Source organism: Oncorhynchus gorbuscha, linkage group LG09 (genome assembly GCF_021184085.1).
Source record: "Oncorhynchus gorbuscha isolate QuinsamMale2020 ecotype Even-year linkage group LG09, OgorEven_v1.0, whole genome shotgun sequence".
Taxonomy (NCBI): domain Eukaryota; kingdom Metazoa; phylum Chordata; class Actinopteri; order Salmoniformes; family Salmonidae; genus Oncorhynchus; species Oncorhynchus gorbuscha.
In genome coordinates, this window is record NC_060181.1 from 21,919,977 (window position 1) to 21,946,408 (window position 26,432).

General features: G+C 40.9%; 1 protein-coding gene across 8 annotated transcripts in view; it reads left to right on the forward strand.

The window, feature by feature from the left end:
* Window positions 1-24,157, forward strand: part of slc39a4 (solute carrier family 39 member 4) — a 29,450-nt gene extending 5,293 nt beyond the window's left edge. For 3 of the 8 annotated variants that reach the window (XM_046361690.1, XM_046361691.1, XM_046361692.1), the window contains 9 exons: window positions 5,893-6,134; window positions 14,460-14,631; window positions 15,750-15,922; window positions 17,435-17,602; window positions 17,987-18,082; window positions 18,716-18,770; window positions 22,431-22,583; window positions 22,979-23,166; window positions 23,445-24,157. In XM_046361690.1, the coding sequence (XP_046217646.1) occupies window positions 5,893-6,134; window positions 14,460-14,631; window positions 15,750-15,922; window positions 17,435-17,602; window positions 17,987-18,082; window positions 18,716-18,770; window positions 22,431-22,583; window positions 22,979-23,166; window positions 23,445-23,573 (1,376 nt within the window). In that variant the 3' untranslated portion in view covers window positions 23,574-24,157. Of the gene's footprint in view, window positions 1-956; window positions 3,285-4,398; window positions 4,711-5,129; window positions 5,335-5,686; window positions 5,737-5,892; window positions 6,135-14,459; window positions 14,632-15,749; window positions 15,923-17,434; window positions 17,603-17,986; window positions 18,083-18,715; window positions 18,771-20,146; window positions 20,195-22,430; window positions 22,584-22,978; window positions 23,167-23,444 lie in introns of those variants that run through there. The other 5 variants (XM_046361688.1, XM_046361689.1, XM_046361693.1 and 2 more) reach the window with 5 other exon arrangements.
* Window positions 24,158-26,432: the final 2,275 nt, after the last annotated feature.

Genomic DNA, 26,432 nt, shown 5'->3' on the forward strand with positions numbered 1-26,432 from the left:
TGGCTGAGTTACAGTTTTGACTTGAATCTATGGCAAGACCTGAAAATGGTTATCAAGCAATGATCAACAACCAATTTGACAGAGCTTGAAGAATTTTGAGAAGAATAATGGGCAAATATTGAACAATCCAGGTATGGAAAGCTCTTAAAGATTTAGCCAGAAGGACTCACAGATGTAATCACTGCCAAAGGTGATTCTACAAAGTATAGACTCAGATGTGGGAATATTTACAGTGTGTAAATTTGATATTACGGTATTTAATTTTCAATACATTTGCTAAAATGTCTAAAAGCATGTTTTCACTTTGTTATTATGGGGTATTGTGTGTAGATGAATGAGAAATGAATTATTACATTTTGAATTGTGCAATAAGTCAAGGGATACTATGAATACTTTCTGAAGGCACTGTAGTCTATCAGTGATGACCTTTTGAGATTAAAGTTGTGTAGCTGTAACTCAAGATAAGGTTTATTGTCTCTGTCGACTGTGAACTTTGTCAGGTAGCATGCATTCACTGAATGGGAAGCTAAACTAATTACCTATCCCTGGCAACCTTGTTGTATGGAGAGAGTGGTCTATGAAACCAAACATCAAATATATTCAATTATTATTTTGAATGTAGGCTTATGGGGATTTGTTGTGGCAAAATATGAATCAAATATCATGTTTAATATTAACAATAATGTTAATATTGCCATAATAACATCAACATTGACTATAATGTTAACATTGACCATAATAATGTTAATATTGACCATAATAATGTTAACATTGACCATAAAAATGTTAATATTGACCATATTAATGTTGACATTGAGCATAATAATGTTAATATTGACCATAATAACATCAATATTGACCATGATAACATAAATATTGACTGTGATAATGTTAATATTGACCATAATAACATCAATAATGTTAATATTGACCATGACAATGTTAATATTGACCATGATAATGTTGTTTTTATAAGATCATTACCACATGATGACTGTTCCTTTGATAATGTAATGTCACACGTTCGTTCAAGGCTATGACACGTCACAAACCCATTATACAGATCCAGAAATCCTGCTAGGCCCTTCAGAACAAAATCTCCCACGACACAGCAGCTTCACGCTCACTGCTCTTCTACTCTGCACATGCCTTTCTTTCATCCAAATATGTTCAAAGTAACACAGGTGGCAAACCACTGAAGGTCTACTTTGGGTACCTCATTGGATATTCATACTCACACTTACATCCGAAGACCCTTCAAACAGCTTCGTGTTTGACTTAGACAGGGGATCTCCTCCTCATATCCTGTTGACAATGACACAAGGATGTGTTAGACCAGTCTCACCTGGCCCAGTCTCTGTTGTGATGATGCATTGTAGGGTGGTCGCCCCTAGACACTGATCTTGGGTCAGTTTTCAATTTTCCACAATAATGGTTAGGATTGGGGGAGGGAAAGCTGATCACAGATCTGTACCAAGGGGAAACTTCCCCCCCCCATAGCTTGAGATGCACTTGTGACAACAGGTGTGTAGCAGGTGTTACAGTAATGGCAGTCCACTAACCATTTTGAGGGCCAGGAGTTTATCTTCGTCATGGTAAGGAAAAACTATTTTCCCTAAATACTGGACCCATTTATCCAGCCACACGGTCAATACAAAGGATGGATGTCCATGGAAAGTATTTTACTCCAGTATTTCATTTACATTGTGATGGAAGGATCGTGCTCAGACAACACCTTGCCAAACATACATTTTACTCCTGCTCGTTGTACTTACACAACATGTAACGCAACATTGGTCAAGTAGATGAACACCTATATGTCCTCATTGGTAATTCACATGAACACTTTGTGAATTAGTTAACATGGCAACATATGGCTTCTAGATTATACTGACGGTTGTGTATGCATTGGTACATCTTACCTTCTTGGTTTGCTGAGAGAAAGTTTATCTTAGTCATTGCCAGGAAAAACTATGGGACTCAATCATCCAGGCACACGGTCAATGCAACATTTTGAATGTTGTCCATGGAAAGTGTTTTTACTCCACGTAAAGAATGGGGCCTCTGAATTTACTCATCAATACATTTCCTCAACTATATGTTGGCTCTTTATTTTTTTGAACAGAAAAAGTTCTGTAGAAATGACAGTATGTGAATTATTTGTTTTGACAAAAGTTCCACCAGCCACCTTCCACGCTGTCCGTAATACATTGTCTCGTTACATCATGTTGTCAATTTTCCTAATACACAACCTGTTGTCAGTAAAGGGAAGTGTTAAAGGCCCAGGGCAGTAAAACATGAGATTTCCCTGTGTTTGATATATTTCCACACTATGGGGTTGGAATAATACTGGGAAATTGTGAAAATTAGGATTATGCCCTTTTAGTTTAAGAGCTGTTTGAAAAGACCACCTGTAATTTCAGCCTGTTTTGGTAGGATGGAGTTTTGGCCTTCCATGGAGACATCACCAGGCAGTAACCTCTCTGCAAATAACAGCAGCGTTTTCCCCTCCCCACTTAGACCATTCAGACAGTCCAAGCAAAATTCTTGCTTGAGAAATTGCCCTTTGCTAAGAAGCTATTTTGGTTTATTTTTGACCATTTTAAATGTAAATATTCTCAGTAAGGTACTTCATTGTACAATTATTTGATATTTAGATAACAACAGCTAGGGTGAGGGTGTAAGTGTGTCACGTGGCACACATACTTTGCCTGTGTTCTTAGCAACATATTGTACTGACATTTAAAAAACTAACTTGCCATTATTTCAGTTTAGGTCAGTTTACAATGAAGACAGGTGATTTGGACATGTAACCCTCATTCAGGTGAACTGCAATGGTCACTTATTTATGGCCTGGTAGAGAAACACATCTCGCCTCTGGACCAATCAAAGGCAAGCTTACAGGTCGATGAAATCTCTAACTTCGTAATTATAGAGACCTGTATGATGAACTTAAAAACCGCGTGTGGAATGATCTGCGCCACTCGGGAAACAACTCATCGACTAAACTCACTGTTTTAGCACTTTATTTTGGATGATTTTTTATAGAGTATTTTATCTTTATAGGTAGAACAATGGAAACTACATATAAGTATTTCCCCGTTATTCTCCTATGTCTGAGTATTAACCTATTCAGCTATGCGTGGTATTCACCTGTGGATGTATATGACAAAGTGGTGGAGCTCGTGTCGCCAGGAGAGGAATACCTGGATGAAATGTCAGTTCGCTCCGTTTTCAAACTGTTAGAGAAGCGTGTGCAGTGCCCTGGTGTGTCGTGTGAAAAGGTAACTTTTTTTCCTACACTCGCTACAGCTTGCGCTTTAGGAAAGGTCGAGGTCCATTCTGCACCTGTTGCTGTGCCGTGCGCTACACTACTGTAGACTACGCTGTACGTACAGTCACAGTTCTTTGTTAGACCAATAGCTAAAATATATCCGTATTTTTTTTTATCAGCCTCTGACAGAGTTTATTTACATTTTTATTGATACATATATCTTGAGCACTGAGCAATTTTAAAGTTCAAGCTTGCTCCATAATATTTAAAAATATATTATATATATTGTTATTATTACTGTATTATAGATTAAAAACAATAATGATTCGTGTTATTATTACACAGAGAGATATTACACGACGTCAGCATTGCCGATTGTTTTGTACCCGATTTTTGTAACAACATTTATCCCGACCTTTATGTTCTTACTATTGCAATGACATAAAACCAACACTTAAACAGGGTAGTAGATATTATAGAAAAATGTCTTAGGCTTAAATGGCGTATGGCTTGGTTACAAGTATTAGCATAGCCTTCTATATGACTATTACAATGATCATAAACCCAATATAATATTTTATATTATTGCTTTTCTTTTACATCACCAATTAATTTGAATGTCTTGGTTGTATCAACCTTCACTGTGCAGGTTGTTTAAATTGCATCTTAATGATCAGGCATTCTATTTTCCTTACATTTCTGAAATTCTATTTCATATTTCTTTCAGTCAGTCCGACCTGCATCAAGCTCAGCCTCTTCTAAAATACATTTACATCTGACTGAAAATGTGTGGAGACTTTTTCCTGTTCCTCCAGTTTTGCATTTTGCCTCCAGCACATTCACTAGTTGGTTTTGGATGTGCGGTAGATCCGGACTATTATCTGCATTATGATACTGTGCAAAGTCACTGTATGTCCTGACTAAAAAACCCAGAGTATAGTCTGCTCTTAAAGATCAGAAAATGTCACCCAAGTCAAACCAACGCAAAACTCCTTTCCCTTAGCTAGTGGTCATAATGACAAAACAATAAGACCTTACGACCTTATGTTTTCTCTTATAAATTAGACCTATATTTGTCCTTAGTACATAAATAATCTACATGTAACACTGAAACTCGTTTCTAGTGCCTCTCTGTGCAGTCAGTAGACCAGCTGGTGGGTAACTTTACCAGCACTGGTGGTCTCCTTCACAACGAGGGCTTCTTCAGAGTAGCGGCAGGATGCCACCTCTACCTCAGCTCTCCCACCGAGGCCTGCTCTGCCGTGAGGGCAGGGAGGTGGGGGGATGAGACGGACCAGCTCATCCAGGAAATCACAGGCCATGACCACCACAGGCACAGGGATGGGCATGGACACGGAGACATGGAGAGCAGTGGGATAGAGACTCTGCTCCGAAACATGGAGAAGCACTACAAGCCTGATCAGCAGTACGACCAGGTTGGAGCTGATGTGTAATAATTAAGTAATAAGGCCCGAGGGGGTGTGGTATATTGCCAGTATACCACGGCTAAGGGCTGTTAAAGTTTGAACAATGCAGAGTGCCTGGCTACAACCCTTAGCCATGTTATATTGGCCATATACTGCAAATCCCCAGAGGTGCCTTATTGCTGTTATAAACAGGTTACCAACGAAATTAGAACAGTAAACCAGGAGATTGCGCCATACCTGTGGTATATTGTCTCATATGCCATGCATTTTAGCCAATCGGAATCCAGGGCTAGAACTACCCAGTTTATAATGAAGAATAGCAAAATACTGTATATACTGACCTGTTTTCTAAATAGTTCATTTATCTCAACAAAGTATTTCTATTCAACAGTGTAAGTCTGTCCTGTCTTGTTATCATGGTCATTTAGCACTGTCTCACTGGTCAAGACATCTTAGAGGAGAGCAGCGCGTCAACTAGTGATGGTGACCCTCACAACACAGATGTGGTGTTTGGATACATAGTTTACCATGCTTTACGAGGTGACTGCCTGACAGCCAGAGCACTACCTGAAGAAGAGTATTTTTTGGATTTCATACTCAACCGCTTCGGCTCTGACAACATCACTATTCATGGTACCGTACGATAACCCTTTAATGTTGTTATTACTGTCATATTACCTCATAACAAGTGACTATTCCTATTAGTATGAATCATTTTGATCTTATTCTTTAGTTTTAGTTTTATTACACTGCCATGTAATGTCATCCTCCTGCCTGTACTTCAACCTACTCATTCATCCATGTTGTGTCATACATAATTCATCATTTATTTAGCATGTTGCCCTTGAGAGGGCTATGTTATTAACAATACCCCATGAAAACCACTGGTAATGAGAATGTATATTACTTTTCCCCAGGGGTGCAACTTTCACTGGGGACGGGGGGACATGTTCCCCCCAGTTTTATCATTGGAATGTGATACAAAACGAGGCAACAGTGTGCTTTAGGACCATGCTGATGACTCCGAGGTGCCGGGTAGGCCCTTTGAGTGTTAATCTGACTGAAGAAAAAAAAGTTATACAAAAAAATATGTCCCCCCCACTTCTAAAGCCAAAGTTTCGCCCCTGCTGTTCCCCAATGGCCTGCTATATACATTACCACCAGTCATATCATTCTGATTCATCTCTGTAGAGCTGGAAGGTATTATGAAGAGCTTGCAACTGGGTGGAATCCACAAAGAGGAACACGATCATGAACATGGAGATCAAGATGGACACAACAATGACCATGGTCATGATGATCATAGTCACCACAGTACCGCTAGCGGGGGTCGAGGTGCTCAGAGTGGTTGGGGGGGTCGAGGTGGAAGTGCAGCCTTCAGGCAGAGTCACGAGGAGGGGTACCACCAGAGGAACATCAGCAGCTGGGATCTGGTAATTATTATACTGAACCACCCCAGCGCTTGGTGTGTCATTATTATACTGAACCACCTCAGTGCTTGATGGGTAATTATTATACTGAACCACCCAGCGCTTGGTATGTCATTATTATACTGAACCACCTCAGTGCATGGTGTGTCATTATTATACTGAACCACCTCAGTGCTTGGTGGGTAATTATTATACTGAACCACCTCAGTGCTTGGTGGGTAATTATTATACTGAACCACCTCAGTGCTTGGTGGGTCATTATTATACTGAACCACCTCAGTGCTTGGTGGGTCATTATTACACTGAACCACCTCAGTGCTTGGTGGGTCATTATTATACTGAACCACCTCAGTGCTTGGTGGGTCATTATTATACTGAACCACCTCAGTGCTTGGTGGGTAATTATTATACTGAACCACCTCAGTGCTTGGTGGGTCATTATTACACTGAACCACCTCAGTGCTTGGTGGGTAATTATTATACTGAACCACCTCAGTGCTTGGTGGGTAATTATTATACTGAACCACCTCAGTGCTTGGTGGGTAATTATTATACTGAACCACCTCAGTGCTTGGTGGGTAATTATTATACTGAACCACCTCAGTGCTTGGTGGGTAATTATTATACTGAACCACCTCAGTGCTTGGTGGGTTATTATTATACTGAACCACCTCAGTGCTTGGTGGGTTATTATTATACTGAACCACCTCAGTGCTTGGTGGGTTATTATTATACTGAACCACCTCAGTGCTTGGTGGGTAATTATTATACTGAACCACCTCAGTGCTTGGTGGGTAATTATTATACTGAACCACCTCAGTGCTTGGTGGGTCATTATTATACTGAACCACCTCAGTGCTTGGTGGGTCATTATTATACTGAACCACCTCAGTGCTTGGTGGGTCATTATTATACTGAACCACCTCAGTGCTTGGTGGGTCATTATTACACTGAACCAACTCAGTGCTTGGTGGGTCATTATTATACTGAACCACCTCAGTGCTTGGTGGGTAATTATTATACTGAACCACCTCAGTGCTTGGTGGGTCATTATTATACTGAACCACCTCAGTGCTTGGTGGGTCATTATTATACTGAACCACCTCAGTGCTTGGTGGGTCATTATTATACTGAACCACCTCAGTGCTTGGTGGGTCATTATTACACTGAACCACCTCAGTGCTTGGTGGGTCATTATTATACTGAACCACCTCAGTGCTTGGTGGGTAATTATTATACTGAACCACCTCAGTGCTTGGTGGGTAATTATTATACTGAACCACCTCAGTGCTTGGTGGGTAATTATTATACTGAACCACCTCAGTGCTTGGTGGGTAATTATTATACTGAACCACCTCAGTGCTTGGTGGGTTATTATTATACTGAACCACCTCAGTGCTTGGTGGGTCATTATTATACTGAACCACCTCAGTGCTTGGTGGGTCATTATTATACTGAACCACCTCAGTGCTTGGTGGGTAATTATTATACTGAACCACCTCAGTGCTTGGTGGGTAATTATTATACTGAACCACCTCAGTGCTTGGTGGGTCATTATTATACTGAACCACCTCAGTGCTTGGTGGGTAATTATTATACTGAACCACCTCAGTGCTTGGTGGGTAATTATTATACTGAACCACCTCAGTGCTTGGTGGGTAATTATTATACTGAACCACCTCAGTGCTTGGTGGGTAATTATTATACTGAACCACCTCAGTGCTTGGTGGGTAATTATTATACTGAACCACCTCAGTGCTTGGTGGGTAATTATTATACTGAACCACCTCAGTGCTTGGTGGGTAATTATTATACTGAACCACCTCAGTGCTTGGTGGGTAATTATTATACTGAACCACCTCAGTGCTTGGTGGGTAATTATTATACTGAACCACCTCAGTGCTTGGTGGGTAATTATTATACTGAACCACCTCAGTGCTTGGTGGGTAATTATTATACTGAACCACCTCAGTGCTTGGTGGGTAATTATTATACTGAACCACCTCAGTGCATGGTGGGTAATTATTATACTGAACCACCTCAGTGCTTGGTGGGTAATTATTATACTGAACCACCTCAGTGCATGGTGGGTAATTATTATACTGAACCACCTCAGTGCTTGGTGGGTAATTATTATACTGAACCACCTCAGTGCATGGTGGGTAATTATTATACTGAACCACCTCAGTGCTTGGTGGGTAATTATTATACTGAACCACCTCAGTGCTTGGTGGGTAATTATTATACTGAACCACCTCAGTGCTTGGTGGGTAATTATTATACTGAACCACCTCAGTGCTTGGTGGGTAATTATTATACTGAACCACCTCAGTGCTTGGTGGGTAATTATTATACTGAACCACCTCAGTGCTTGGTGGGTTATTATTATACTGAACCACCTCAGTGCTTGGTGGGTAATTATTATACTGAACCACCTCAGTGCTTGGTGGGTTATTATTATACTGAACCACCTCAGTGCTTGGTGGGTAATTATTATACTGAACCACCTCAGTGCTTGGTGGGTAATTATTATACTGAACCACCTCAGTGCTTGGTGGGTAATTATTATACTGAACCACCTCAGTGCTTGGTGGGTAATTATTATACTGAACCACCTCAGTGCTTGGTGGGTAATTATTATACTGAACCACCTCAGTGCTTGGTGGGTAATTATTATACTGAACCACCTCAGTGCTTGGTGGGTCATTATTATACTGAACCACCTCAGTGCTTGGTGGGTTATTATTATACTGAACCACCTCAGTGCTTGGTGGGTAATTATTATACTGAACCACCTCAGTGCTTGGTGGGTAATTATTATACTGAACCACCTCAGTGCTTGGTGGGTAATTATTATACTGAACCACCTCAGTGCTTGGTGGGTTATTATTATACTGAACCACCTCAGTGCTTGGTGGGTTATTATTATACTGAACCACCTCAGTGCTTGGTGGGTAATTATTATACTGAACCACCTCAGTGCTTGGTGGTAATTGTTGGGTTATTAGTTCAAGGCCTTAGCTTCACTCTCTCTTCAGGGGCTTAAAGGCACAACACACACACACACACACACACACACACACACACACACACACACACACACACACACACACACACACACACACACACACACACACACACACACACACACACACACACACACACTCCTTCACTCAGATTCATTATCAAACTGCTAAACCCCTGGTGTCTGCTGCTCCTCCTGTGTGTTGTAATGAACATTAGATGTGCTTTAGATTGCCTGAGCTATTGGGAGCTATAGGATTCCCTCCATGGTAACATCTCTATTGGAGAAATCTGAATGAAATGGAGCACAGCTGAGGCATAATGACATGTCACTTGTAAAAGTGGTCCCCACTTTATAAATGCCTAATCTCAAACTAAACCCAGAACTAAAATCTTGTGTAATTTGGTCAGATGAACCATTTATGTTTCCATAGTCTTTCCACAAGAGATGAATGAATGCCCAATGACCTCTTTCCTTTAGTCATTAAGGAGTGTTCATTTAAGGCATTGACTAGAACGAATTGCTGGGGTCTTATATCTCCCTCCCTAACTTTAAGCATCAGCTGTACAGGTACAGTGAATCTGTAAATAGCCCACCCAACTATCTCATCCCCATATTATTACTTACCCTCTTGCTCTTTTGCACCCCAGTATCACTACTTGCACATCTACCACTCCAGTGTTATTTCACCTCTGTTGCCCATTTATTACCTACCTTCCTACTCTTCTACATTTGCACACACTGTACATAGATTTTTATATTGTGTTATTAACCGTACGTTTGTTTATGTGTAACTCTGTGTTGTTGTTTCTGTCGCACTGCTTGACTTTATCTTGGCCAGGTCGCAGTTGTAAATGAGAACTTGTTCTCAACTAGCCTACCTGGTTAAATAAAGATGAAATAGCTGAATAGCTGAAAGAATAGCTGAGCATGCTGTGCTGTGCAGTGCATCAATGTAAAATGGAAATGCAAAATTAATTATTCAATTAATATACTTGTCTACTCATCCAAATACTGTATCTGACTGTGTCCCAAATGGCACACTATTCCCTTCATAGTGCCCAAAACAGTGCACTATAGGGTGTTACAGCCCTGTTTCCTCCATATACAGTGCCTTGCAAAAGTATTCATTCCCCTTGATACATTTCCTATTCTGTTGCATTACAACCTGTAATTAAAATGTATTTTTATTTGGATTTCAGGTAATGGACATACACAAAGTGAAATGAAAAAAATCACTTGTTTAAAAGATGAAAAACAATAGAAAAGTGGTGTGTGTATATGTATTCACCCCCTTTGCTATGAAGCCCCTAAATAAGACCTGGTGCAACCAATTACCTTCAGAAGTCACATAATTAGTTAAATAAAGTCCACTTTTGTGAAATCTTAGTGTCACATGATCTCAGTATATATACAGCTGTTCTGAAAGGCCCCAGAGTCTACAGCACCACTAAGCAAGGGGAACCATGAAAACCAAGCAGCTCAGGTCAGGGACAAAGTTGTGGAGAAGTACAGAGCAGGGTTGGGTTATAAAAAAATATCTGAAACTTTGAACATCCCATGGAGCACCATTAAATCCATTATTAAAAAATTGAAAGAATATGGCACCACAACAAACCTGCCAATAGAGGGCCGCCCACCTAAACTCACAGACCAGGCAAGGAGGGCATTAATCAGAGAGGCAACAAAGAGACCAAAGATAACCCTGAAGGAGCTGCAATGCTCCGCAGCGGAGATTGGAGTATCTGTCCATAGGACCACTTTAAGCCGTACACTCCACAGAGCTGGGCTTTACGGAAGAGTGGCCAGAAAAAAGCAATTACTTAAAGAAGAAAATAAGCATACACATTTGGTGTTCGCCAAAAGGAATGTGGGAGACTCCCCAAACATATGGAAGAAGTTACTCTGGTCAGATGAGACAAAAATGTTGCTTTTTGGCTGTCAAGGAATGCGCTATGTCTGGCGCAAACCCAACACCTCTCATCACCCCGAGAACACCATCCTCACAGTGAAGCATGGTGGCAGCAGCATCATGCTGTGGGAATGTTTTTAATCGGCAGGGACTGGGAAACTAGTCAGAATTGAAGGAATGGTCAGAAATACAGGGAAATTCTTGAGGGAGACCTGTTTCAGTCTTCCAGAGATTTGAGGTTGGGATGGAGGTTCACCTTCCAGCAGGACAATGACCCTAAGCATAGTGATAAAGCAACACTTGAGTGGTTTAAGGGGAAACATTTAAATGTCTTGGAATGGCCTAGTCAAAGCCCATACCTCAATCCAATTGAAAATCTGTGGTATGACTTAAAATTGCTGTACACCAGAGGAACCCATCCAACTTGAAGGAGCTGGAGCAGTTTTTCCTTGAAGAATGGGCAAAAATCCCAGTGGCTAGATGTGCCAAGCTTATAGCGACATACCCCAAGAGACTTGCAACTGTAATTACTGCAAAAGGTGGATCTACAAAGTATTGACTTTGGGAGGGGGAATAGTTTTGCACTCTCAAGTTTTCTGTTTTTTGTCTTATTTCTTGTTTGTTTCACAATAAAACATATTTAGCATCTTCAAAGTGTTGTGTAAATCAAATGATATAACCCCCCCAAAAATCTATTTTAATTCCAAGTTGTAAGGCAGCAAAATAGGAAAAATGCCAAGGGGGGTGAATACTTTCACAAGCCACTGTACATGTGTTTCATCCCTGTTTCATCCATGTATACTTGTTTCATCTTTGTTTCCTCCTTGTATACTTGTTTCATCTTTGTTTCCTCCATGTATACTTGTTTCATCTTTGTTTCCTCCATGTATACTTGTTTCATCTTTGTTTCCTCCATGTATACTTGTTTCATCTTTGTTTCCTCCCTGTATACTTGTTTCATCTTTGTTTCCTCCCTGTATACTTGTTTCACCCCTGTTTCCTCCATGTATACTTGTTTCATTTCATCTTGTTTCCTCCATGTATACTTGTTTCATCTTTGTTTCCTCCATGTATACTTGTTTCATCTTTGTTTCCTCCCTGTATACTTGTTTCATCTTTGTTTCCTCCATGTATACTTGTTTCATCTTTGTTTCCTCCCTGTATACTTGTTTCATCTTTGTTTCCTCCCTGTATACTTGTTTCATCTTTGTTTCCTCCCTGTATACTTGTTTCACCCCTGTTTCCTCCATGTATACTTGTTTCATCTTTGTTTCCTCCCTGTATACTTGTTTCATCTTTGTTTCCTCCATGTATACTTGTTTCATCTTTGTTTCCTCCATGTATACTTGTTTCATCTTTGTTTCCTCCATGTATACTTGTTTCATCTTTGTTTCCTCCATGTATACTTGTTTCATCTTTGTTTCCTCCTTGTATACTTGTTTCATCTTTGTTTCCTCCATGTATACTTGTTTCATCTTTGTTTCCTCAATGTATACTTGTTTCATCTTTGTTTCCTCCTTGTATACTTGTTTCATCTTTGTTTCCTCCATGTATACTTGTTTCATCTTTGTTTCCTCCATGTATACTTGTTTCATCTTTGTTTCCTCCTTGTATACTTGTTTCATCTTTGTTTCCTCCATGTATACTTGTTTCATCTTTGTTTCCTCCATGTATACTTGTTTCATCTTTGTTTCCTCCATCGTAAACTTGTTTCATCTTTGTTTCCTCCCTGTATACTTGTTTCATCTTTGTTTCCTCCCTGTATACTTGTTTCATCTTTGTTTCCTCCATGTATACTTGTTTCATCTTTGTTTCCTCCCTGTATACTTGTTTCATCTTTGTTTCCTCCCTGTATACTTGTTTCATCTTTGTTTCCTCCCTGTATACTTGTTTCATCTTTGTTTCATCCCTGTATACTTGTTTCATCTTTGTTTCCTCCCTGTATACTTGTTTCATCTTTGTTTCCTCCCTGTATACTTGTTTCATCTTTGTTTCCTCCCTGTATACTTGTTTCATCTTTGTTTCCTCCGTGTATACTTGTTTCATCTTTGTTTCCTCCCTGTATACTTGTTTCATCTTTGTTTCCTCCCTGTATACTTGTTTCATCTTGTTTCATCTTTGTTTCCTCCCTGTATACTTGTTTCATCTTTGTTTCCTCCCTGTATACTTGTTTCATCTTTGTTTCCTCCATGTATACTTGTTTCATCTTTGTTTCCTCCACATAGACATGTTTAAGTGCTGTTTCCTCAATGTAGACATGTTTCAGCGCTGTTTCCTCCATGTATTTGGTATTTTATTAGGATCTCCATTAGCTGTTGTGAAAGCAGCAGCTACTCTTCCTGGGGTCCACACAAAACATGAAACATGACATAATACAGAACAATAATAGACTAGAACAGCTCAAGGACAGAACTACATACTTTTTTAACGGCAGAGATAGCCTACATATCAATACATGCACATAAAATATCTAGGTCAAATAGGGGAGAGGCGTTGTGCCGTGAAGTGTTGTTTTATCTGTTTTTTAAAACCAGGTTTGCTGATCACTTGAGCAAAGAGATGGAACGGAGTTCCATGCAATTATGTCTCTATATAATACTGTACGCTTTCTTGACTTTGTTCTGAATAATAATGCCAGTGGCAGGTCATATAATGCCAGTGGCAGGTCATTGGTCAAATGGAAAAGAATAGCAGGCCTAGAGACCTGCCTGCTGTATACCATACCATACATGTTTTACATTAGAGAGAGGCTTCTATAAAAACAAACTCTTGAGTTCTATTAGAAGAAAAGCTCTGAATCCACGATATGGCAGAGGTTGAAAAGCCATAAAACATACGTTTTCTCAACAACAGGTTATTGGCAATAATATCAAAGGCTGCACTGAAATCGAACAGTACAGCTCCCACAATCTTCTTATTATCAATTTATTTCAACCAATCATCAGTCATTTATGTCAATGCTGAACATCAATTTATTTACAGAGAACATTTATTTACAGAGAAATAGTATTGCATTTGTTTGCAACAGTTTGCTAAGAGCTGGCAGCAAGCTGATAGTTCTGATTGGGTAGCAGAATGACTTTGGCTTCTCTCCAGGCCTGAGAGCACACACATTCCTGTATGCTTAGATTAAAGATATGACATATAGGAGTGGCTATAGTCAGCTACCCTCCTCAGTAGCTTTCCATCTAAGTTGTCAATGCCAGAAGGTTTGTCATTATTGATCGATAACAAAAAGAAATCCACCTCTCCCGCGCCAACTTTACAAAACTAAAACTTACAATGCTTTTCTTTTATTATTTGTCTTTAATGCATAAATATGAGTTAGACTGTTCGTTGTTGGCATTTCCTGCTTATGTAGATGTGTTTCGGCCCTGTTTTCTCCATATAGACATGTTTCAGCCCAGAGGAACTGGTAAAAATCCATGGGCTGAATGGATCTAGCCTGTCCAGGTATGATGTGGCCCGGCTTAGCCCAGCCCTGGTCCAGCAGATCCTCAGTGGGGCCTGCAACAGCACCTCTCCCCCCACTGGACCATCAGACCAGCTCAGCACCATAGAGAGTGAGTGGACTGCTACAGTCCTAGCTCCAATGCTTCTGCCTCTGCATTGCTTGCTCTTTGGGAGTTTAGGATGGATATATGTAAACTTCTGATGTTAAAAGGGATTTATAAAATATATGTGATTGATTGACTACTACAATACACACTCTATTCAACACTCACTCCTCTCCTTTTGATACAGAAAAGCCCATTCGTTACTATTAACTTTTTAATGAAAAGGGAATGATAGTGAGACTCTGCACCGATACATTTACTATGTTCATATTTATAAACGCTCCAAAATGTAAACTATACTGAACAGAAATATAAAATCAACATGTAAAGTGTTGGTCCCATGTTCCATGAGCTGAAATAAAAGATCCCAGAAATGTTCCATATACACAAAAAGCTTATTTCTCCAATTTTGTGCACATGCTTGTTTACATCCCTGTTAGTGAGCATTTATCCTATGCCAAGATAATCCATCCACCTGACAGGTCAAGAAGTATCAAGAAGCTGATTAAACAGCATGACTGCAGGAATGTCCACCTGAGCTGTTACCAGATCATTTAATTTTAATTTCTCTACCTTAAGCCGCCTCCAACGTTGTTTTAGAGAATTTGGCAGTATGTCCAACCGGCCTCACAACCGCAGACCATGTGTAACGCCAAGCCCAGGACCTCCACATCTGTGTTCTTCACCTGTGGGTTCATCTGAGCCACCCAGACAGCTGATGAAACTGAGGAGTATTTTTGTCTGGGTTTTTTTTGTCTCCCTTTTGTGGGGAAAAACTCATTCTGATTGGCTGGGCCTGGTTCCCCATTGGGTTAGTGGGTGGGCCTATACCTTCCCAGACCCACCCATGGCTGTGCCTCTGCCCAGTCATGTGACATCCATAGATGAGTGCCTAATGAATTGATTTAAATGGACTGATTTCCTTATATGAACTTTAACTTGAAATTGTGGCATGTTGCATATTTTTGTTCAGTATAGATGGATGTTATCATTAGGTAACATCCACAGTATGTGGAATATATTATCATCTAACAGACCTTTCATGGCTTGACTGACTGATTTGCTTAAGTCCTGTTATTACTGTATACGTTGAGCCCAGTAATGTTAATTCTCTCTCTCCACAGAGTATGTGTATGCCACCATCGCCAATCTTCTGATCTGTCTGGCCGCTGTGGTTGGCGTTGTGGTGCTGCTGTGTACTTCCTGTAGTAGTGTCTTCCAGCTCATCATCCAGTTCTGTGTCAGTCTGGCCGTGGGCTCCCTCACTGGGGACGCCCTGTTGCACCTCCTGCCTATGGTGAGCACCACAGTACCATATTCACATTACCGAGCCCAGCTGATTCAAGCTGAGCTGTACTGTGCTGGCCTGGTAACACACCCATCATAGTTGCTGGAACTGTGCCTGGAATGGACAATGTGGGAAAAAACACTGATTTAGACTTTATACTCACTTTATAGCATAACAGGTATATCATCAGGTATCATCTGGTTATTGTTCAGCAGCATTACCTTTTAGATTGTACCAGCAGCGCATCACACAGTAACATCACAATCTAGCCAGCTAGGCCTCTTTCTCCTCAACACTTCCTTGAAGTGTTATGATTAAAGGTCCAATGCAGCTGTTTTTATCTCAACATCAAATCATTTCTAGGTAACAATTTAGTACCTTACTGTGATTGTTTTAAATTAAAATGGCACAAAAAATATAAAGAAATAGATTCTAAAGGTGAAAACTAGCCGTTATTGCCAGAGGTTTGAAACTCTGTTAACTAATTTACTGCATGGTGATGTCACCATGGAAGACCAAAACTCCATCCCACCAAAACAGGCTGAAATTTCAGGGGGTATTTTCAAACAGCTCTTACACCAAATGGCCATTGTCATAATTTTCACAATTTCACAGTATTATTCCAACCACATATTGTTGGAAATAAATATAAAACACAGGAAATCCAGTTTTGACTGCACTGGGCCTTTAATGTCTGTGCAACCCAATGATCATCTAGATGTCTGAGGGCCTTTGATTAAACTTAACTCCACAATTTACGATGGAGTTGTACTGCAACTAGTGTGGGCGGACTGGAGCTACGACGTCACATAATTGTTTTTATTTTTTATCAGGAAATACTGATTTCAGCACCCAAAGAATAGCTTGAATTTACACATGACATTGTTGCCACTCAACTGCATCGTAAATCGTGGAGTTGAGTTTAGTTGGCTAATTTCCCCCAGGGCAGACAGACTCTTCTAAAGGAGATCCAGAACTTCCTGTTCCTGTAGCTCAAGCCTTTTAGATCCATGCCAACATCACAGGACGACGTATTAGCAGGCTGTCACACCCTATCCTCAGCTACAGTGTAAAATAATGTGATTAAGGAACTGAAACGACACCCTCTCATTGGACAAACAGAGAAATGGGCCGATGTTGCTTCGGGGAATCTTCGGTCATTACAAAGCCAATGATGAGAGTAAAATAACACTGTGTCCCTTTGGTGCCGAAATTGTTTCTTATCCCCCTCTTCTCTCCTTAACAACTACCTATTGAGAGGACATGATTGGTGAAAGCAATATGGTGGATAGGTACCAGTCTCCACTCTAAACATTCATCTGTCAGAACAGTGGCATGTGAAGGAGGCCATTTCAGAGTAATGGACCCACAGGTTGATTGCATCACCAGTATTTGGTTTTATCCTTCCCTGTGTATTGCCGTCATAAAGGTTACATAACACTGTCATAACACTGTCATTATAATGACATTGGGCTGCCTGTGTCTGACCGTGTTGTGACCGTGTTTCCTCTTTTGATTCAGTTCCTAGGCCTCCATGTTCACAGTGAAGGAACAGACCACAGCCACTCAGAGGAGGTTCCAGACTACATCTATAAGATACTGGTGCTGATGGCTGGAATCTATTGCTTCTATCTCATGGAGACTATTTTCTCCATCATCACCACGCACCATGCTCCACATCACCATGGGGTAAGTAGTGTCTATCCCCTGGGCTGTGTTTAGTAGGGCCCAATGTAGCAAAATGTTTTGCATCAAGAAACAAAAATCTGTGACGTTATTGGACAATTTCAGGTAGTAACTCCCAATTTCACTCTGTTTCGAAATGTTATCTTCTTACTGAACCCACTGTTCTGTCTGCTTACTGGTTCAGTGGATCCATGGTGAAAAAAACACCCACACGTATATTTGCAATAAACATTTAATAAAGTGCAATGCTTCGGTCACAGAAGTTAGTCAGGTCTTACTGGTTCCAAAATGTGATAATTGTTAGGTAATAACAGTAGATACATGTTCTATGCTGTCTGCAATCAAAATATATGATATTATGAGCACATTGTCTCATTGTGTTTCCAGGTGGAGTCTGAGCCCCATCACTGTGACCATGGTAAAGTCGTGGAGATGTACCTGCAGGACAAAAAGAACAAGCAGTCTGTATCGCAGACAGACCTGGTAGGTTCTGTACCAGTTATTCACAGACAGACCTGGTAGGTTCTGTACCAGTTATTCACAGACACACCTGGTAGGTTCTGTACCAGTTATTCACATACACACCTGGTAGGTTCTGTACCAGTTATTCACAGACAGACCTGGTAGGTTCTGTACCAGTTATTCACAGACACACCTGGTAGGTTCTGTACCAGTTATTCATAGACACACCTGGTAGGTTCTGTACCAGTTATTCACAGACAGACCTGGTAGGTTCTGTACCAGTTATTCACAGACAGACCTGGTAGGTTCTGTACCAGTTATTCACAGACACACCTGGTAGGTTCTGTACCAGTTATTCACAGACACACCTGGTAGGTTCTGTACCAGTTATTCACAGAGACCTGGTAGGTTGTGTGACAGTTATTCACAGGCAGACTTGGTAGGTTGTAAACCCTCTAACCTCTCTCTTGGAGAACTGAGTCAGATATAGATCCATGACTGAAAAGCCAGTTTCATAGTAAGCCTATATTTTACCTGGCACAACATGTAGACTTACGTCTCTACTATCCGTGTTTCTGAACACCTTGTCCCTCACTAACCCTTTCACTGCTTTAATTCAGGTGTTATTATTCTGTAATATTCTGATCCTGCTAGGTTGATAGCAATGACACAGAAAAAGCCTTTCCAGAACAAAACCAACACTCAGGAGGTAAGAAAGTCTTCTGGGTCTACTTACAACCTTTTCATAAGACATTACATCTAATCAAAGTTTATTGGTCACTTGCACAGGAAAGCCTTTTTCTTTTTATATTAATGTTTGGAAATATATACGCAATAAGAATATACAATATAGACTAAGAAATGTGTTGAAGTAAGTCGTGACATGACTGAGTAGCAAAGATAAAAATAATAATACAAAAATAGGTCAAGGTTTGACATTCAGGAAGTAACTACAATGGCAAGCTGTCAAACTGTAAACTTACTGAGCGAGTCAAGTCTCAGGTCGAGTCAATGTTTACACACATTCAGTGTGAGGAAGAGTAAGGTGCACAAGAGAGCTGTGTTCTTTTCTAATTAACAGTTAAAAAGGGATATTTGCTAAAGGGATAAAACATTTTAGCTGCAGGTACAACCCAAATGTCCCCATCATCGTTGTAAATTATAATATCATTTACAATGATACCTTAGAGACTGCTGCCCTACAGTACATAGTAATTGAACACTGGTCACTTGAATCATGTTTACCACTGTACTGTTTTAGCCACTCCATATGTATATACTGTATTCTAGTCAAAACTCATCCTATATAACTACCGTAATTTCTGGACTATAAACCGCTACTTTATTCCCACACTTTGAACCTCGCGGTTTATACAATGACACGGCTAATTTATGGATTTTTCCCGCTTTCACAAGATTCTTGCTGCCAAAAAACTGAGCACCGTCACATAATGTGACGTAAATCGAACGCGCTCAAACTTCTCATCATTCTGATTACGGTAGTGATTTTGTCACCCTCATCATGGCAAAGACACGGAGAAATGCATATGATGCAGCTTTCAAGTTGAAGGCGATCGATCTGGCTGTTGGAAAAGGATATAGAGCTGCTGCATGGGAGCTTGGCCTTAATGAGTTGATTATAAGACTTTGTAAACAGCAGCGTGAGTAACTGACTCAGTGCAAAAAGACAACAAACCTTTCAGAGGGAAGAAAAGCAGATGGCCCAAAGTATTTGCAGCCACTCGACATCAGTGTAAATCGTGCATTTAAGGTGGCGCTCCTTGTTCAGTGGGAGGCTTGGATGACAAGTGGGGAGAAATCCTTCACTAAAACGGGCCGCATGCGAAGAGCGACTTATGGTCAAGTTTGTCAGTGGGTCCTGACAGCGTGGAGCATTGTCAAAAAATCCACTATCATCAACGGGGTTCGAAAGGCTGGACTGCTGCGTGTTGAAGAGGACAGCATGAGCTCAGCGGGGTATTTGCCTCCGGATGAAAGTGACGAGAGCGACAATGAAAACGATCCAACATCGGATGAAGCAATTCTGAGGCTATTCAACTCCGACACCGAAGGAGATGACTTCAGTGGTTTCAGTGCACAGGAGGAGGAAGATAGTGACCAATGACTTTATTGGTAGGCTACTGTTTAATTTTTGTTACAAGCCGTGTTTCGTTAAAGCCTATTTATTTTTGTTACAAGCCGTGTTTCGTTAAAGCCTATTTATTTTTGTTACAAGCCATGTTTTATTGTTTTAAAGGCTGTGTAAAGTTCATTTGTTTCAATGTAAAGTTCATTTGGTAGGGCACCTGCGGTTTATAGACATGTGCGGCTTATTTATGTACAAAATACATATTTTTTAATAATTCAGTGGGAGCGGTTTATATTCAGGTGCGCTTAATAGTCCAGCAATTACGGTACTGCTGTACACATATCTTCTGTTCATATACTGTCCATACTGTCTATTCACACCATTATTTATGTATATATAAATATATATACAGTTGAAGTTGGAACTTTACATACACCTTAGCCAAATACATTTCAACTCAGTTTTTCACAATTGCTGACATTTAATCCTAGTAAAAATACCCTGTCTTAGGTCAGTTAGCATCACCACTTCATTTAAGAATGTGTGAATAATGTCAGAATAATAGTAGAGAGAATAATTTATTTCAGCTTTTATTTCTTTCATCACATTCCCAGTGGGTCAGAAGTTTACATACACTCAATTAGTATTTGGTAGCATTGCCTTTAAATTGTTAACTTTGGTCAAATGTTTCTTGATGCCTTCTGCAAACTTCCCACAATAAGTTGGGTGAATTTTGGCCCATTCCTCCTGACAGAGCTGGTGTAACTGAGTCAGGTTTGTAGGCCTCCTTGCTTACACATGCTTTTTCAGTTCTGCCCACAAACTTTCAATAGGACTGAGGTCAGGGCTTTGTGATGGCCACTCCAATACCTTGACTTTGTTGTCCTTAAGCCATTTTTCCACAACTTTGGAAGTATGCTTGGGGTCATTGTCCATTTGGAAGACCCATTTGCGACCAAGCTTTAACTTCCCGACTGATGTCTTGAGGTATCCACATATTTTCCTACCTCATGATGACATCTATTTTGTGAAGTGCACCAGTCCCTCCTGCAGCAAAGCACCCCCACAGCATGATGCTCCCACCCCCGTGCTTCACGGTGTTCTTCGGCTTGCAAGCCTCCCCAAAGTATGTGGACACCCCTTCAAATTAGTGGATTCGTCTTTTTCAGCCACACCAGTTGTTGACAGGCGTATAAAATTGAGCACACAGACATGCAATCTCCATAGACAAACATTGGCGGTAGAATGGCCTTACTGAAGAGCTCAGCGACTTGCAACTTGGCCCCGCCGAAGGATGCCACCTTTCCAACAAGTCAGTTTGTCAGATTTCTGCCCTGCTAGAGCTGCTACTGTCAACTGTAAGTGCTGTTATTGTGAAGTGAAAACATCTAGGAGCAACAATGGCTCAGCCACAAAGTGGTAGGCCACACAAGCTCACAGAACGGCCCGCCGTGTGCTGAAGCGTGTAGCACGTAAATATCGTCTGTCCTTGGTTCCAACACTCACTACCGAGTTCCAAACAGCCTTTGGAAGCAACATCAGCACAAGAACTGTACGTCGGGAGCTTCATGAAATGGGTTTCCATGGCCGAGCAGCCCAATACAAGCCTAAGATCATCATGCCAAGTGTCGGCTGGAGCAGTGGAAACGCATTCTCTGGAGTGATGAATCATGCTTCAATATCTGGTAGTCCGATGGATGAATCAGGGTTTGGTGGATGCCAGGAGAACGCTACCTTCCCCAATGCAATATGCCAACTGTAATGTTTGGTGGAGGAGGAATAATGGCCTGGGACTGTTTTTCATGGTTCGGACTAGGCCCCTTAGTTCCAATGAAGGGAAATCTGTGTGGAAGAACTTGACTGCGCAGAGCCCTGACCTCAACCCCATTGAACACATTTGGGATGAACTTGAACGCTGTCTGTGAGCCAGGCTTAATCGCCCAACATCAGTGCTCGTCTTCACTAATGCTCTTGTTGCTGAATGGAAGCAAGTCCCCACAGCTATGTTCTAATATCTAGTGGAAATCCTTCCCAGAAGAGTGGAGGCTGTTATGGCAGCAAAGGGGGGACCAACTCTATATTAATGCCCATGATTTTGAAATTAGATATTCGACGAGCAGGTATCCACATACAGTACTTTTGGTCATGTAGTCATACAGTATATTCTGTATTTACAAATATATATATATACAATTATTAATAATAGCTGCATTTTGAATGTACTTATTTAGACAACTGAGCCTTTCTCTGAGTTTCCCTTCTGTCTCTCCCATCCACTAGAACAGCGTCTACTACCCTACATGGTTACCATAGGGGACGGGATACATAACTTTGCCGATGGCCTGGCTATCGGAGCAGCCTTTTCTGTTTCCTGGAAGTCAGGTCTTGCCACGTCTCTGGCTGTGTTCTGTCATGAGCTGCCTCACGAACTGGGTGAGTGGAGCACCGACTGATTCCTCTAGTTGGCCATGTTGAAAAAGGCTCTTGAGAATAAGGTCCAGCCATATATATATATACAGTATATATAATCTATTGTAATACTTTATTGTTTGAAATAAACGATAATCTTCTGAAATCAAACAAATCGAACTCGATATATATATTTAGTTAGATTTGTTTGATTTCAGAAGATTATCTTTCATTTCAAACAATAAATGATTAGAATAGATTAACAGCAATAGATGAAAGGTAGATGATTAGCAGATGCACAGTTTAGCCATTTGGCTCTGTTTCTAATTCACACAATCTTTCCAATGACATCAAGCTAAGACTGACATTTGATCACCAGTGTCATCCCTTTATACCTCTCCTTTCTCTACATCACCCAGGTGACTTCGCTATCCTGCTGCACAGCGGGGTGTCAGTGAAGAAGGCCTTGATGCTGAACGTGGCCAGTGCCCTCACATCCTTCATCGGTCTCTACATCGCCCTCACCATCTCTACTGACCTGGCCACCAAGCAGTGGATCGCTGCCATCACCTCTGGTCTCTTCCTTTACGTGGGTCTGGCTGATATGGTTAGTATGCTAGTTTTACCACATTCTCAAACAGGATAGGAGGAATAGCTTCTTGGTGGTTCTTTTCAAATGAGAATCTGTCGCATGAATAGTTCAATTGCTTTGACATGGGCCTTTAGCATCTCCTGGCCATGTGACCTGACCAGGAAGAACTCTGACCCCGAGTTATGACACAGTTGCTCCTATTCCTTTCAGAAATGCCTAATTTCCTCTATAAATATTATATATTTTGAACAATGAGTTAAATGCATTTGATTGTCTTAATCCTCATCCCCCAGCTCCCCACCATGGTCCATGTGGACAACCGTAGGCCCTGGCTCATGTTCCTGCTGCAGAACGTAGGACTGCTGTCTGGCTGGGGCATCCTGCTCCTCCTCTCTCTATATGAGGATACAATTGGCTTCTAGAGCCTCCCATTCCTAACACTGTACAGTACAATACAATTACAAATGACACTATGTAGGCTATGCTGTATTTCATCTGTTTTACTGTATCTGTAACACGCTTGGTATTTCTATATGATACAACGTTTCCTGACATTAATTTTCTCGATGTTATACACAGTATGAGCATACAGGCTAGTTCTGGTGTATCTTATGCATCTAACACATATACGTATAATCTGTTGGTCTTCTGTGTGGACACATCCTGCCGTAGGTGCTAATGTTACTATTTGAAGGGATATCATCTGAATGTGATTAGTTCAAACTGTAAATTATACAACCTATATTTATAATGGGACTCACAGGTCCTCAGGCTACTTCCTCTCTAATTGTCACACCTTTTGTATTAACCTCATGTACAGTGTCTTCAGAAAGTATTCACACCCCTTGACTTTTTCCACGTTTTTTTTTTGAGTTAACGCCTGAATTGAAAATGGATTCAAATGAGATCTTGTGTCACTGGCTTATAAAATAAATACCCCATCGTGTCAAAGGGGAATTGTGTTTTTAGAAATGTTTACAAATTAATTAAAAATTCAAAGCTGAAATTTCCTGAGTCAATAAGTATTCCACCCCTTTGTTTTGTCAAACCTAAATAAGTTCAGGAGTAAAACTGTGCTTAACAAGTCACATAATAAGTTGCATGGACTCACTCTGTGTGCAATAATAGTGTTTAACATCATTTTTTGAATGACTACCTCATCTCTGTACCCCACACATACAATGAATTATCTGTAAGGTCCCTCAGTAGAGCAATGAATTTCAACCACAAAGAACAGGGATGTTTTCCAGTGCCTCGCAAAGAAGGGCACCTATTGATAGATGGGTAAAAATGAAAAAAGCAGACATTGAATATTTTTTTGAGCACGGTGAAGTTATTAATTACACTTTGGATGTTGTATCAATACACCCAGTCACTACAAAGATAAAGGCGTCCTTCCTAGTTGCCGGAGAGGAAGGACACCGCTCAGGGATTTCACCGTGATGCCAATGGTAACTTTAAAACAGTTACAATGGCTGTGACAGGAGAAAACTGATGGATCAACAACATTGTAGTTACTCCACAATAGTAACCTAATTGACAGAGTTAAAATAAGGAAGCCTGTACAGAATACAAATATTCTAAAACATGCATCCTGTTTGCAACAAGGCACTAAAGTAAAACTGCAAATAATGTGGCAAAGTGAGGAACTTTATGTCCTGAAGACAAAGTGTTATGTTTGGGGAAAATCCAACAAAACAAATCACGGAGTAACACTTCATATTTTGAAGCATGGTGGTAGCTGCATTATGTTATAGGTATGCTTGTCATCGGTAGAGGACTAGGGAGTGTTTTATGATAAAAAAAAGAAACAGAATGGAGCTAAGCACAGGCAAAATCCTAGAAGAAAACCAGGTTCAGTCTGACAAAGTCACCTTTCAGCAGGACAATAACCTTAAACACAAGGCCAAATCTACACTGGATGTGCTTACCAAGATGACATTGAAAGTTCCTGAGTGGCCTAGTTACAGTTTAGACTTAAATCAGCTTGAACATCAAATCAAATATTACTGTGAAATGCTGAATACAACAGGTGTAGACTTTACCGTGAAATGCTTACTTACAAGCCCTTAACCAACAATGCAGTTCAAGAGAGTTAAGATAATATTTACTAAATAAACTAAGGTAAAAAAATTAAGTAACACAAGAAAATAACATAACAATAACGAGGCTATATACAGGGGATACCGATACCGAGTCAATATGTGGCGGTACAGGTTAGTCGAGGTATTTTGTATAGTGACTATGCATAGATAATAAACAGCGAGTAGCAGCAGTGTAAGAAGAGAGGGGTCCTGGATATAGGTCTTGGATGGTCCGGGATAGTAGGAAGCTTGGCCCCAGTGATGTACTGAGCCGTACGCACTACCCTCTGTAGCGTCTTGCGGTCAGATGCCGAGCAGTTGCCATACCAGGCGGTGATGCAACTGGTCAGGATGTTCTCGATGGTGCAGCTGTAGAACCTTTTGAGGTTCTGGGGATCCATGCTAAATCTTTTCAGTCTCCTGAGGGGGAAAAGGTGTTGTCGTGCCCTCTTCACAACTGTCTTGGTGTGTTTGGACCATGATAGTTCGTTGGTGGACACCAAGGAACTTGAAACTCTTGACTCGTTCCACAGGGGGCCTGTTCGGACCTTCTTTTCCTATGGTCCACGATCAGCTCCTTTGTCTTGCTCACATTGAGGGAGAGGTTGTTGTCCTGGCACCACACTGCCATGTCTCTGACCTCCTTTCTATAGGCTGTCTCATCGTTGTCGGTGATCAGGCTGTTGTGTCGTCAGCAAACGTAATGATGGTGTTGTAGTCGTGCTTGGCCACGCAGTCGTGGGTGAACAGGGAGTACAGGAGGGGACTGAGCACTCACCCCTGAGGGGCCCCAGTGTTGGGGATCAGTGCGGCAGATGTGTTTTTACCTACCCTTACCACCTGGGGGTGGCCCGTCAGGAAGTCCAGGATCCAGTTGCAGAGGGAGGTGTTTAGTCCCAGGGTCCTTAGCTTAGTGAGGATCTTTGTGGGTACTATGGTGTTGAATGCTGAACTGTAGTCAATGAACAACATTCTCACATAGGTGATCCTTTTGTCCAGGTGGGAAAGTGCAGTGTGGAGTGCGATTGAGATTGCGTTATCTGTGGATCTGTTGGGGCGGTATACGAATTGGAGTGGGTCTAGGGTTTCTGACATGATGGTGTTGATGTGAGCCATGACCAGCCTTTCAGACATCTATAGCAAGACTTAAAAATGGTTGTGTAGCAATGATCAACAACCAACTTGACAGAGCTGGAA